The following is a 15,187-nucleotide window of genomic DNA, read 5'->3' as shown; positions in this document are numbered from 1 at the left end:
CTAAGGTGATCACATTTCTCTAAATTCATTCTCAGATTTCATCCATTCTTTCAGACCATTTAATTCTTTTCAGTGAGATGATTTTACATATTCTCAAATAGATACTCTAAGCCTTTGCCTTCCGCCTAAGTAGTTTCAAGTTGCCTACTAAACATTTCAGTCACTTATCTTTTGTATATAGGGCACTTTGGAGAATATAAAGACACTGTCCCTACCCTCAAGGAGCTTCCAGGCTGATAGAGAAGAGGTGTGGATAAACAAGGATGGAATTAGGTAGAATGAAATAAGTCACAAAAAAGAAGCAAAAATAGAATGCTAAAACATAGTGGGAATATAGAGAAGATAGATTTTAAACTGTTTCAGAGGCATAATGGAATTTAACCTGAACGAAATCAGGAAGTGGGAAAGGATGTCTTAAGAATAGCAAAGAACATTGTGGCTTTTCTTTTGCATTTGCATTTCTCTAATGATCAGTGATATTGAGCTTTTTTTCATATGTCTCTTGGCTGCTTGTATGTCTTCTTTAGAAAAGTATTAATGTATTTTACCCATTTTTTAATGGGGTGGTTTTTTCTTGTAAATTTGTTAAGTTTCTTATAGGTGCTGGATATTAGACTTCTGTCAGATGCATAGTTTGCAAATATTGTCTCCCATTCTGTAGGTTGTCTGTGTACTCTGTTGATAGTTTCTTTTGCTGTGCAGAGCAGCTGTTTAGTTTAAATACCATCTCACACCAGTCAGAATGGCTATGATTAAAAAGTCATAAAAATAACAGATACTGGCAAGGTTGCAGAGAAAGGGAACGCTTATATACTGTTGGTGGGAGTGTAAATTAGTTCAACCATTGTGAAAAGCAGTATGGCAATTCCTCAAAGAGCTAAAAACAGAACTCCCATTTGACCTAGCAATCCCATTACTGTGTATATACCCAGAGGAATATAAATCATTTTGCCATAAAGACACATGCACACACATGGAATGTTCATTCCAGCACTATTCACAATAGCAAAGACATAGAATCAATCTAAAGGTCCATGATGACAGATTGGTTAAAGAAAATGTGGTATGTATACATCATGGAATACTATGCAGCCAGAAAAAAGAACAAGATCTTGTCTTTGCAGGACCATGGATGGAGCTGGAGACCATTATTTTTAGCAAACTAATGCAGGAACAGAAAATGCCACGTGTTCCCACTTATACGTGGGAGCTGAATGATGAGGACTCATGAGCACAAAGAAGGGAACAGCAAATACTGGGGCCTCCTTGAGGGTGGAAGCTGGGAGGAGGGAGAGGAGCGGAAAAAATAATTATTGGGTACTAGGCTTAGTACCTGGGTGGTGAAATAATCTGTACGACACACCCCCATGACAAGAATTTACCTATATAACAAACCCGCACATGTACCCCAGAGTCTAAAATAAAAGTTAAAAAAAGAATAGCAAAACCTGAGCAAAACAAATCACCTGAGTAAGGTGTAGGATGAAAGTGTCTGATTTGGAGTATAGAAAAGACATAGTATTTGTGAAGGGGAAGAAAGGAAAAACAGATGGAAAATCAGTTCTAAAAATGGGCTGTTTTCCCCTCAGATGTTCCATATCTAAAACCAAAACCAAGTTTCCATTCCTCCTCCCACCTCACCCTCTTATTTCCACACAACAAATTACTTTCTACCCTTGCTTCAGAGTGCAGCCTTACAGAAGTCTTTGGCTGTAACCAAGAGGTTGACTCACTGTGTGCGTATGCATTGTACTCTTCTGAGACCTTTGCTTACTCCTTTTCTGTCTACCTAAAATATTTTACCTCTCTTCAACATCTCTTCAGTTCTTTCCTATTTAAAAATTCAGTTCAGGCTGGGCATGGTGGCCCACGCCTCTAATCCCACCACTTTGGGAGGCTGAGGCAGGTGGATCGTTTGAGCCCAGGAGTTAGAGGCCAGGTTGGGCAACATGGCCAAACCCTGTCTTCCCACCTCCCCGCCGCAACCCCCACTGAGACGGAGTCTTGCTCTGTCACCCAGCCTCGAGTGCAATGGCGCGATCTCTGGCTCACTGCAACCTCCGCCTCCTGGGTTCAAGTGATTCTCCTGCCTCAGCCTCCAAAGTAGCTGGGATTACAGGTGTCTGCCACCACACCCAGCTAATTTTTGTATTTTTAATAGAGACAGGGTTTCACCATGTTGGCCAGGCTGGTCTTGAACTCCTGACCTTGTGATCCACCCACCTCGGCCTCCCAAAGTGTTGGGATTATAGGCATGAGCCACCACGCCTGGCCGAAACCCCATCTTTACTAAAAACACAAAAATTAGCTGGGCGTGGTGGCGCATGCCTGTAATCCCAGCTACTTGGGAGGCTGAGACACGAGAATCTCTTGAACCCAGGAGGCAGACATTACAGTGAGCTGAGATTGCACCACTGCACTCCAGCCTGGGCATAGAGTGAGACTCAGTCTCAAAAACAGTAACATTCAGTTCAAATTGTTCTTCTATCAGAGCACTTTACAGGACCATCTAGACTGAAATCATATCTCTTGTTTTCTGGAATTATATCTCTGGAGCTGGGATTACAGGCGTGCGCCACAATGCCCGCCTAATTTTTGTATTTTTAGTAGAGATAGGGTTTCACCACGTTGGTTAGGCTGGTCTCGAGCTCCTGACCTTGTGATCCGCCTGCCTCTGCCTTCCAAAGTGCTGGGATTATAGGTGTGAGTCACTGCGCCCAGCCTCTGATATTTTTTAAAGCATGGACAAACATTACCATACTTAAATTTTACAGCATTATGTAACTTATCCCATGTTTATGTTTTGCCTCAAATTACACTGTAAACCATTCAGGGTAGAGACCACATATTTTATACATCTTTGTCTCTTTCACATTGTCTAATATAGCAACTATGTATAGAATTACATCTTTGGGCCTATTTTGTAAACAGCCGGGCCTAAGTGAAAAGCATTCTTACTAAGTTTTCTTATATGAGTTACTTTCTGTTTCTGAAACTATATTTGACTAAAAATTGTATCTAACCTTTGTAGTTCACATGGGATGTTTCTCTGTCATCTGCTCTATCTTGTATTTGAGGTTATATTTTCTTCCAGTTTATCAGAAACAGAAACAGTTTAATTGAACCAGAATAATTAATAAGAAACCCCTAATCATTGAAAACATTATGTCAGTATCTTAATAATCCTTTGCTCTCTGTCCTAGAAAATTCTTAGATTTCTTTGAGATATCATCTAAAATTTGGATTTTTAAAAACATTTCACATGATCTTTTTAGGTAAGTTTTTTGTTTGTTTGTTTTTTGTTTGTTTGTTTTTTTATACAGGTATGGAAAAGTTGAGGCCACTCGCATATTGTTAGAGAAAGGAAAGTGCAATCCAAACCTTTTAAATGGACAACTTAGTTCTCCTCTTCATTTTGCTGCTGGAGGAGGACATGCTGAAATAGTACAGATTCTCCTAAACCACCCAGAAATTGATAGAGTAAGTTATTTTCCAGGTTTTTAAAAATAATATTCAAGCAGTGAATAACAAGTAATGACACTAAAATGTTAAAATTGTATGTTTGAGAGTTCATCTGAAAAATAAAAATAAATTCCATTACTTTATAGAATAAGTAACGGAATATATGAGTTGTACTTTGTAGAATAAATAATGGAATATATGAGTTGTGCTTTTGAACATATTTTTTTTTAGATTTTTTAAATACACCTCGCCTAAAATTTACATTAACCATTTTTAGGCGTACAGTTCAGTGGCATTAAGTACATTTACATCACCACAGTCTGTCTTCAGAATGTATGTAGAATTTAACCTCTTTTCATTTTATATTGTATTTCTCCAAAAACATCTTGAAAAAGGAAAAAGATTTTCCAGAATTTCATAAAGGAAATTCATAAAAAGGAATATCATAAAGAGGAAAATAATAGTATTAAAACTTTTATTATGTCTGTATCAGAACTTTTAAAAAAACAGTCATCACATTGATTAGTGCTTTGAGTCTTTTATCTTGGCAACTCTTGTTTATTCTAAACATAATACATACCAAGTGTGGTTAATATTTACTGTAGTACTTGACAAGAGTCTCTTTTTTATGAAACTGTGATTAATTGGATGACATTTTCCCTTAGAATACCATAATATGTAATGCCTTTTTTCCCCCTCCCCACCCACATTTCTAGCATATAACAGACCAACAAGGAAGATCTCCATTAAATATTTGTGAAGAAAACAAACAAAACAACTGGGAAGAAGCTGCAAAATTGTTGAAGGAAGCAATTAACAAACCAGTAAGAATTATCTTCATAGTTAGAGCCAGGCATAGTATTTAAATTAATAAGATTTAAATTTGAGGATCTGTGGCAAGAGTGGAAAGACGATTAGATGGCTTCTTTACTGCTATAAAACCTCATTGTAGGCCAGGTATGGTGGCTCACACCTGTAATCCCAGAACTTTGGGAGGCTGAGGCAGGCAGATCACAAGGTCAAGAGATCCAGACATGGTGAAACCCCATCTCTATGAAAAATACAAAAATCAGCTGGGCATGGTGGCATGCACCTGTAGTCCCAGCTACTCAGGAGGCTGAGACAGGAGAATTGCTTGAACCCAGGAGGTGGAGGTTGCAGTGAGCCAATATTGTGCCACTGTACTCCAGCCTTGGCGACGGAGCAAGACTTCATCTCAAACAAACAAACAAACAAAAAACCTCATTGTAGACTGTATTATCCCTAACATTTGGACATTTATTCTTGCATAACAAAATAAAACTTGCAAAAATAAGTAAATAAAACTTTCAGAACACTTAAAATTTTCATATAATTTCTACGCTTGATGTGTTGATTACACATAATTTTTTTTTTGAGATGGAGTCTCGCTCTGTCACCCAGGCTTGAATACAATGGCGCAATCTCAGCTCACTGCAACCTCTGCCTCCCAGGTTCAAGCAGTTCTCCTCAGCCTCCCGAGTAGCTGGGATTACATGCGCCTGCCACCACGCCCGGCTAATTTTTTGTAATTTTAGTAGAGATGGGGTTTCACTGTTAGCTAGGATGGTCTCGATAACCTGACCTCGTGATCCTCCCACCTCAGCCTCCCAAAGTGCTGGGATTACAGGCGTGAACCACCACACCCGGCCTGATTACACGTAATTTTAATCTATTCATTGTCACATATCCCTATACTTAGGTCTCTTAAGCAACATTTTATATTTTTAAATGAAAGCATTGCACATCATTCAGTCTCAGCAAGTTAGTTTATATATAACAGACTCATTTTCCTCCTCATAAAAGTAAAATAGGTGTTTCCAAGCTTTTTTATTCTGCTAACTCAACCTGGCCTTTCCATCTAATTATAACTGGAAATAAACTCATAAATCGAAAATGCTGGCATACATAGCTATTAAAATAATAATTGTATTTAGAGGCATAAAGCTCAAATTAGTGACATTAAAATACAGAAGAATTAACAATGAGAAGAAACTCAATTATGCCTAAGAGTTATAATGATTATAAAAATTATTAATTTAATTATTTTTATTTTTATGAGACAGGGTCTCACTATGTTGCCCAGGCTGGAGTACAGTGGCTATTCACAGATAATCGTGATGCACTGCAGCCTCAACCTTCTAGGCTTAGGCCGTCCTCCCACCTCAGCCTCTGGAGTAGCTGGGACTACAGACATGCCACCACTCCTGGCTGTCATTAGTTTAAAAACTGTTTGAAATAAAAAGATTTATACCAACAAATAAAGGATAAAGGGTTTATACTAACAGATATAACCCATTTACCTAAGCCTCTCCAGGCATTAACCAACAACTATACAATAAGTATTTGTTGAGTATCTCTTTGGATTTAACATGACAAAGTGCTGAAATTTAGAAGGAATATATGGTCTCTGCCTTTAATGTTACACACATACCACACACGCACGCATTTTGTCAAAACACTTACTCCGAGAGCATAAGACAGAGTCAAGGAAATAGACAAGCAGTACAGGTACCCTTATGTTATACTTCATTGCAATTTATTTTCTAACTATGTAGTGTTAACTCATTTTTATCCCTGATATAATTTTTATATTGTGAATGAATAAGGTAGGAGGGGTGAAGTTCTTTTATCCAAAGTGAAGTGGCCTGGAAGTTATTTGGGGACATCAGTTACTTCCTATAACAATAAAAATCCATTGAGAATGCTACTACTTTCTGGAATTTTCTAAACTGGGGGAAGGAAACTGGCTCAAAGTTCATTGATAACTTTTACCTGCAAAGTGTTCCATCACAAATTCCTCTTAGGACAAGTTACTGGTGGTACACATTTCTGTTGTATTATATGTGACCCACTAGACTCGTGAAGTACTTGATGAACACTAGATTCAGTAACCAAGTTTATCTCTCGTTATGATATTTACATTACATTAAAGGCGCTAAAACATCCTGTCAAAAGAATTTGACATTGAGTATTTTTTTAAGTCATTCTCCTTAGTTTCCTAAACTTATTTCTGGAACATCCAGAAGAAAATATTTTAGAAAATACAAGTAATGGAAGTAAAAATTTTTTTTTTTTTTTTGAGATGGAGTCTTGCTCTGTCACCCAGGCTGGAGTGCAGTCGCACAATCTCGGCTCACTGCAAGCTCCTCCCGGGGTTCACGCCATTCTCACGCCTCAGCCTCCTGAGTAGCTGGGACTACAGGTGCCTGCCACCATGCCCAGCTAATTTTTTTTTTTTTTTTTTTTTTTTTTGTATTTTTAGTAGAGACGGGGTTTCACCATGTTAGCCAGGATGGTCTCGAGCTCCTGACCTCGTGATCCGCCCGCCTCGGCCTCCCAAAGTGTTGGGATTATAGGCGTGAGCTACCGCGCCCGGCCAGTAAAATATTTTTAAAATATCACCAACAGATTCTCACTTAAAACAGTGTTTCTGATATTTTTCATGTTAGAAATCTATAATAAAGCACATGAAGTTGAAGGAAAGTATCTTGTTAGATTGTGATGTATAATTTTTTAAGTTCGTTACGTAAGTTATCGTTTCTTGTAGTATGAAAAAGTTCGAATATACAGAATGGATGGGTCATATCGTTCTGTTGAATTAAAGCATGGAAATAATACCACAGTGCAGCAGATAATGGAAGGAATGCGTCTCTCTCAAGAAACTCAGCAATATTTCACTATATGGATTTGTTCAGAAAACCTCAGTAAGAAAGTTTTTATTATGTTATAGTAAACCTCATTATTCCTTTTTTGGGAGTGGGTTGGTAGAAAATACAACTTCTTTTTATTCTTGACTCTTAAATTTTGAAATAATACAGTGTTCTTCTCTTTTATATAAATTATTAGTGTTCAAACTGCTGAAACAGGTAAGTCCCTGCCCACCCCCTTCCCTGCTTCATTCAAAGCATTTTTTAATAATTAAAAAACAAAACTTTTCTTCTATGGCAATGGCATTTGATTTGAATGCCATTAAATGTTGTGCTAATGCAACTTGCCTTTATTTTTTGTGTTCATTTTGAAATAATACAAATGTTCTTTTCTCTTACATTTAAAATCAACCTTTTTATTTAAAATCAACCTAATGACTATATATTTGTTCTTCGAAGTATTACACATACATAAAGAATTTGATTGATGTGATTGGTTATTTAATGGCTTAGTTGTATCTTTTTAACTAGGAATTCTACTTATGTCATAATTAAATAGGCTATAATGGAATTAAGGATTTCATATACATTTGATAAATTTTATGTAAGAATTATTTTTAATAATTCTTATATTCTTGATAATAAGCAGTTAACCACAAATTGGGTAGTCATATTGATTAAAATGTTAATTTTAGATTTAAATTTAATTTGTGAGTATTCAGTACAGAAGTGCAGACAGTTTAATACAAAGTTTCTGTGCATTGACATAATTGACTTTTTACATTATCATTTATAAAAGGAATGATTTTTTCAGGCCTTCAACTCAAACCATATCATAAACCCTTGCAACATGTTCGTGACTGGCCAGAAATACTTGCTGAATTGACTAATCTGGATCCTCAAAGGGAAACACCTCAGCTTTTTCTAAGAAGAGATGTGAGACTTCCTTTGGAAGTTGAAAAACAGGTTTGCTTGGAAATCTTATTTACAGTTATTTAAATGCACAAAATCTGTTGAGTTTCTATTGTAAGCACTAGAGGCAGAAATTGTGCTTACATCCTTAAATTGATCCTTACATCCCTGTGATAATTGGCGGAGTTTCAGTTGATCTAGTTACAAAGCCCTTGGTTGGGATTTTTCATTTCCACTCCCATTGTCTTAAGAATACAAAAGAAATAGGGAGCTATCCTAAAGAAAATAAGCAATCAGATGTGGAGCCAAATTATACAGGAAAAAAAATTGTTTAGACTAGTTAGGAAGTACACTGTCAAGGATAAACTTAATAAAGGGCTAATCGGTTGTATACATTTTGAAGGAAGAAAGAGAAACACTGGTGTGGAAGAGAACATCCTGGGTGGATAAGATTATACTTGCAAAGGGAAGAATGCGAAAGTCATTCTCAACAGTCCATAAGTGGCTCATCTTTTTTTTTTTGAGACTGAGTCTTGCTCTGTGTCCCAGGCTGGAGTGGCACAATCTCGGCTCAGTACAATCTCCACCTCCCAGGTTTAAGCAGTTCTCGTGCCTCAGCCTCCCAAGTAGTTGGGATTATAGGCGTGTGCCACCACACTTAGCTAATTTATTTTGTATTTTTAGCAGAGACGGGGTTTTGCCATGTTGGCCAGGCTGGTCTTGAACTCTTGGCTTCAAGTGATCTGCCCACCTTGGCCTCCCAAAGTGCTGGGATTACAAGCGTGAGCCACTGTGCCTAGCCTAAGTAGCTCATCTTAACTCAAACAGAGAACTCTATACATAGTAAAAAATGAGAATAGTATTTACATTGGATGAAAAGAAGTCTGTCTAGACAAGTATATTGGGATTTGAACTACTGTGGATTTTAGAGAGGAAGAAGTGACATAATGCCATAAGAAGGATGAATGGACCAGGCACAGTGGCTCATGCCTGTAATCCCAGCACTTTGGGAGGCCAAGGCGGGTGGATCACGAGGTCAGGAATTCAAGACCAGCCCGGCCAAGATGGTGAAACCCCGTCTCTACTAAAAATACAAAAATTAGGCATGGTGGCGGGCGCCTGTAATCCCAGCTACTTGGGAGGCCAAGGCAGAGAATTGCTTGAATCTGGGAGGTGGAGGTTGCAGTGAGCCGAGATCGTGCCTGGATGACAGAATGAGATTCCATCTCAAAAAAAAAAAAAAAAAAAAAAGAAGGATGAATGGACAAGGGAGAGATTATAACAGCATAAATTAGCCATGATAATCTAAATATGGTGAAATTGTTTCACAGTCTTACAATGTTAGTGAAGAAAAAAATAGAATACATTTCTTAATTCTTTATTCTCAGGGAATATTAAACAAACACAGTTAAACAAATTTTAGCACAAGAAAATTTCAACAGCCATGTCCAAACTTGGTAAACATTTTGTACATAACTATATATATTGCTCCTTTTATATTATCAAGCCAAAGATAGAGTAGATCCTCTCAGCCAAATATACTAGGAGTCACATAAAAATTGCTATGAAATTTACCAAAAACTAAGGACTTCATTATTTGTTAAAAATGTGTTAGAATCACATTAATAGAATGAAAGGGAGGGAAGAAAACACATGATCATCTTAATTGATGCAGAAAGGCATTTGACAAAATCCAACACCCTTTCATGATTTAAAAATCTCTCAGAAAACTAGGAATACAAGCGAACTTCTCAGCGTGATAAAGGGTGTTCACGAAAAACCCACAGCTAATATCATATTCAATGGTAAAAGACTGAAAACTGTCCTCCTAAGATAAGGTACAAAATTAGGATGTCCACTTTCACCCATAATCAAGACCTTAGTTTTTGGCAAATGACGTATACATAGGAACTCCCAAAGAATCCACAAGAAAGCTAGAGCTAATAAATTAATTCAGCGAAGTTTCAAGGTATAAGCTGAACACACAAAATCTGTTGTCTATATACCAGCAAAGAATAATACAAGAAAGAGATTAAGAAGTCCATTAAAATAGCATCTAAGAATAAAACACCCAGGAATAAATTTAACAGAAGAAGTTCAAGACTTGTACACTGAAAAGTATAAAACATTGCTGAAAAATAAGACCTGATAACTGGAAAGACATCTCCACGTTCAATGATAGGAATAGTTAGCATTGTTAAGATGTCACTACTAGCAAAGTGATCTACAGATTTAATGCAGTCCCTAACAGTATTCCAATAGCTTTTTTTGTGAAAGTGGAACAGACAGTCCTCAAATCCACAAGAATTGCAAGGGGACTCAAATAGCCAAAGCAATCTTAAGAAGAATGAAGTTGAGAGATTGACATTACTCAATTTCAAAGCACACCACAAAGCTAAGTAATCAAAAGCATTGTGGTACTCTAGCATAAGGATAAACATACAGACCAATGGAATAGAATTGAGTTTTCAGAAATAAACCCATACATATACAGCCGGTAGACTTTTGACAAGGCTACCAGGTTCATCTAATGGAGAAAGAATAGTCTCTTCAACAGATGGTGCTGGTATAACTGTAAGTTCACATTGCAAAAGTAGGAAATTGGACCCCAACCTCATGCCATATAAAAAGTTAAAATGGCTGGGTGTGGTAGCTCACACCTGTAATCCCAGCACTTTTGGAGGCTGAGGCGGGTGGATCACTTGAGGACAGGAGTTCTAGACCAGCCTGGCCCACATGGCAAAACCCCATCTCTTCTAAAAATACAAAAAATTAGCCAGCCATGGTGGTACACCTCTGTAGTCCCAGCTACTTAGAAGGTTGAGGCATGAGAATTGCATGAACCCGGGAGGTGGAGGGGGCAGTGAGCCAAGATCACACCACTGTACTCCAGCCTGGGTGACAAAGTGAGACTTCATCTCAAATATTATAATAATAAAAATAAAATGCATCAGTGACCTAAATATAAGTGCTAAAACCATAAAACTCATAGAAGAAAACAAAGGGATAAATCTTCATGACCTTGGATTAGGCAGTGGAGTCAGATATGACAACAAAAGCATGAACAACAAAAGGAATATTGGGTAAGTTAAACTTCATCAAAATCAAAGACTTTTGTGCTTTAAAGGACATTATTAAGAAAGTGAAAAGCAACAGAATGGGAGAAAATATTAGCAAATCATAGATAAGGGTTTACTATCCAGAATATATAAAGAACTCCTACAACTCAACAATAAAAAGGCCAACAACCCAATTAAAAATGATCAGGGTTCGGTGCAGTAGCTTACATCTGTAATCTCAGCACTTTGGGAGGCTGAGATGGGAGGATCATGGGAACCCAGGAATTTGAGACCTGCCTGGGCAACATAGTGAGACTTCATCTCTATAAAAAACTTAAAAAATTAGCCAGGCATGGTGGCACACACTGCGTACCAGCTACTCAGGAGACTGAGGTGGGAGGGTTGCTTGAGTCTGGGAGGGAGAGGTTACAATGAGCCAGTATTGCACGACTGCACACCAGCCTGGGTAATAGAGCAAGACTATCTCAAAAAAAAAAAAAAAAAAATAGGCCAGGCGTGGTGGTTCACTTCTGTAATCCCAGTGCTTTGGAAGGATGAGGTGGGAGGCTCACTTGAGGCCAGGAATTTGAGACCAGCCTGGCTGCATAGTGAGACCCTGTCTCTACAAAAAAGTTTTGTTTTTGTTTTTTTTTTTTTTTTTTTAATAGCCTGGCATGGTGGCACACACCTGTAGTTCTAGCTACTCAGGAGAGTGAGACAGGAGGATCTCTTGAACCCAGGAGTTCAAGGCTACAGTTAGTTATGATCATCCACTGTACTCTAGGCTGGATGAAAGAGCAAGACCCTGTCTGTAAATAAAATAGGTCGAAGGACTTGAATATATAAATAGCCAACAAACACATGAAAAGATGCTCAGCATCATTAGTTATTAGGGAAATGCAAATTAAAACCTCAGTGAGAAACCACACCCACTAGGATGGCTATAAAAAACAAAACAGAAAATAATGAGCTGGTAAAAATGAATAGAAATTGGAACCCAGGTACATTGCAGGTGGGAATGTAAAATGGTGCAGCCACTGTGGAAAACAGTGGTTCTTCAAAAATCTAAAAATAGAATTACTGTATGATCCAGCAATTCCACTCCTAGATATATGCCTGAAATAATTGAAAACAAGGACTCAAACATATTCGTATGTCACTGCAGCATTATTCATAATAACCAAAAGGGTAGAGGCACCCTAAGTGTCCATCAACAGATGAGTGGACAAACAAAATGTGATCTATATATACAAATAGAGTATTATTCACTGATACAAAGGAATGAAGTTATGATACATGTGACAACATGAGTGAACCTTGAAAACATACTAAATAAACCAGACACAAAAGAACAAATATTTAATTCTACTTATATCAAGTAATCTAGAATAGGCAAAGGCATAAAGGGAAAAAATAGATTGGAGGTTATCAGAGGTGCTGGGCTAGGGGAGGGGTGGGAAGTTCTTACCAGTTAGCAGAATTTCTCTTTGGGGTGATATAAACTATGTGGAACTAGATAGTAGTGATGGTAGCACAATGTTGTGAACATAATTAATGCCACTGAATTTCACACTTTAAAACGGGTCAAATGACAAATGTTTTATCTGTTTTACCCTATAACTTAAAAAATGTATGATAGCTATAAAATCTGCGTATAATCTAAGTATACTCAGTCTGCCTTCTCCTCCCAAGTAATATTGTAATAGTTCACTGGTAGAGAAGAGGAGCAGTAATGATAATACTTGGGTGATAAATAAATTGCATAATTATAAAATAAAGGAGACTCAAGTAAAAAGGAAGCAAGGCTTAGTAAGTTCTTATGGTAAACCAGAATGTCATGATAATCTGGTAAGGCAGTTGTGTTCTTTCACTCATTATATAATTAAGAAATTCCTGTTTGTACCATCTGAAAAACAGAATTACACTTACTGTTTAGCATCATCCTTTTAGGAGTACCATCTGAAAAACAGAATTACACTTACTGTTTAGCATCATCCTTTTAGGATGAAAACATCCTGATTTCATTAGAAACGAAAAAATGGTGACTAAAACTCATTGAACATGGTATTGGAAATTGTAACTGTTATTATCTACTCATATTCTTCAAATATACGATGTCAGTTTTTATTAGAAAATACGCTTTCATTCAGTCTTTTTCCATTTTATTTTGAGAAATTTGAAAAGCCATAGGCATATTAAAAAGTAATACAGTTTACACCATTTACCATTCATTAGATCACAAGTTGTTAACAATTTGGTTTAGTGTATTTACTTTCTTTGTGAACCATTTTAAACTGAGTTGCAGGTGTCATTCCTACATATTTTGACGTGCATCTTCTAAGAATAAGGACATCTCTACCTACCACAATAACATTTCCAACCTAATAAAATTAATAATTCCATAATTACATAATATCTGATTCAAATTCAGATGTTTCCCAGTTGTTTCAAAATACTTTTATACCTCCCAGCCCCGGGATCTAGTCAAGGCTCATGCTTTATATTTGGATGTCTCTTTAGTCTCTTTTAATTTAGAACAGTCCCCTTCATTTTTTCCCCATGAAATTGTTTTTTTTAATATTTAATAATAGAGTATTTTAATTAATTTTAAATAGAGTATTATTGATATTTAATAATATATAGTATTTTAAGATAGAAAAATAGTATTATTTCAGTTAATGTTGCAAAAATCTTTTTTTTTTTTTTTTTTTTTTGAGATGGAGTCTCTTTCTGTCACCCAAGCTGGAGTGCACTGGTGCAATTTCGGCTCACTGCAAGCTCCGCCTCCCGGATTCACGCCATTCTCCTGCCTCAGCCTCCCGAGTAGCTGGGACTACAGGCGCCTGCCACCATGCCTGGCTAATTTTTTGTATGTTTAGTAGAGACGGGGTTTCACCGTGTTAGCCAGCATGGTCTCGATCTCCTGGCCTCGTGATCCGCCCACCTTGGCCTCCCAAAGTGCTAGGATTACAGGCGTGAGCCACCGTGCCTGGCCGCAAAAATCATTTTTATTCAAGCTTGGGATCGTTGTGAATTGTATTTGGAAATACTTTAAGTATTTATTCAGAAACTTTATAACCGGTGACTTTGTACAAGTAGGAATATATTCTGTAGACTAGGATTTCTCAAATCTTTATTAATCTTATTGGATAAACTTTATAGTTTAAAAAAAAAAAAAAAAGATCTAGGCCAGGTGCAGTGGCTAACACCTGTAGTCCCAACACTTTGGGAGGCCAAGGTGAGAGGACTGCTTGAGCCCAGCCTAGGCAACATGGCAAGACCTTCTGTCTTCAAAAAATTTAAAAATTAGCCAGGCATGGTGTTGCACACCTCTTGTCCCAGCTACTTGGGAGACTGAGGCAGGTAGATAGCTTGAGCCCACGAGGTCGAGGCTGCAGTGGGCCATGTTCATGCCACTGCACTCCAGCCTGGCTGGCAGAGCAAGACCCTGTCTCAAAAAACAAAACAAAAATTTACTCTTCTTGAATATTATTAATATTTGAAAGTGCAAAGTCTTTTTAGTCAAAATTTAAAATGTCTTACAACAGGCTTTTTAAAAATGCATTTGTCCTTTGGAAATTAAGATACTTCCTTTTATCTTCTTTGAAGTCCACTACTGTATTGTATGAAGCATAGTTAATAGAAAAATGTTTCAGTCATACAAAAATTTAGGTAAAATTTTGCTAAAACTTATCCATATTTATAAACTGATGATAATATTTGTTAGACAACCAGGTCAGCAAACTATAGCTTATAGCCATATTTTGCCAATTTTTGTATACCTCACAAGATGATTTTTTTTATGTTTTTTGATTGTTAAAAAAAAGAACAATATTTCCTATCAGCGAAATTTTTTGAAATTCATATTTCAGTATTCCTACATAAAGTGTTATTAGAACACTGCCATACCCATTTGTTGATGTATTACCTGTGGCTTTCTTTGTGCTACAGTGCCAGAGTTGATTAGTTGCAACAGCGATTATATAGCTTACAAAGCTTAAAATACTACTCTCTGGGCCTTAACAAAAAAATGTTTGCCAGCCTCTGCTCAAAACAGTAACAGCTCATTTATATACAAATATGTAG

The 15,187-nt window shown here is 37.0% G+C and overlaps 1 protein-coding gene across 50 annotated transcripts in view; it reads left to right on the top strand.

Annotated features, from left to right (window-relative positions):
• The window catches only part of KRIT1 (KRIT1 ankyrin repeat containing), a 46,125-nt gene that overhangs the window by 16,097 nt on the left and 14,841 nt on the right, over positions 1–15,187 (top strand). For all 50 annotated transcript variants that reach the window (XM_008962022.6, XM_063605962.1, XM_055114691.1 and 47 more), the window contains 4 exons: positions 3,324–3,480; positions 4,179–4,286; positions 7,031–7,187; positions 7,945–8,096. In XM_008962022.6, coding sequence (XP_008960270.1) covers positions 3,324–3,480; positions 4,179–4,286; positions 7,031–7,187; positions 7,945–8,096 — 574 coding nt within the window. The remainder of the gene's footprint in view (positions 1–3,323; positions 3,481–4,178; positions 4,287–7,030; positions 7,188–7,944; positions 8,097–15,187) is intronic.

This window comes from Pan paniscus, chromosome 6 (genome assembly GCF_029289425.2).
Source record: "Pan paniscus chromosome 6, NHGRI_mPanPan1-v2.0_pri, whole genome shotgun sequence".
In the NCBI taxonomy this organism is placed as follows: Eukaryota; Metazoa; Chordata; class Mammalia; order Primates; family Hominidae; genus Pan; species Pan paniscus.
Note: the sequence above shows the minus strand (reverse complement) of the source record. Positions and strands in the feature narration are given on the sequence as shown.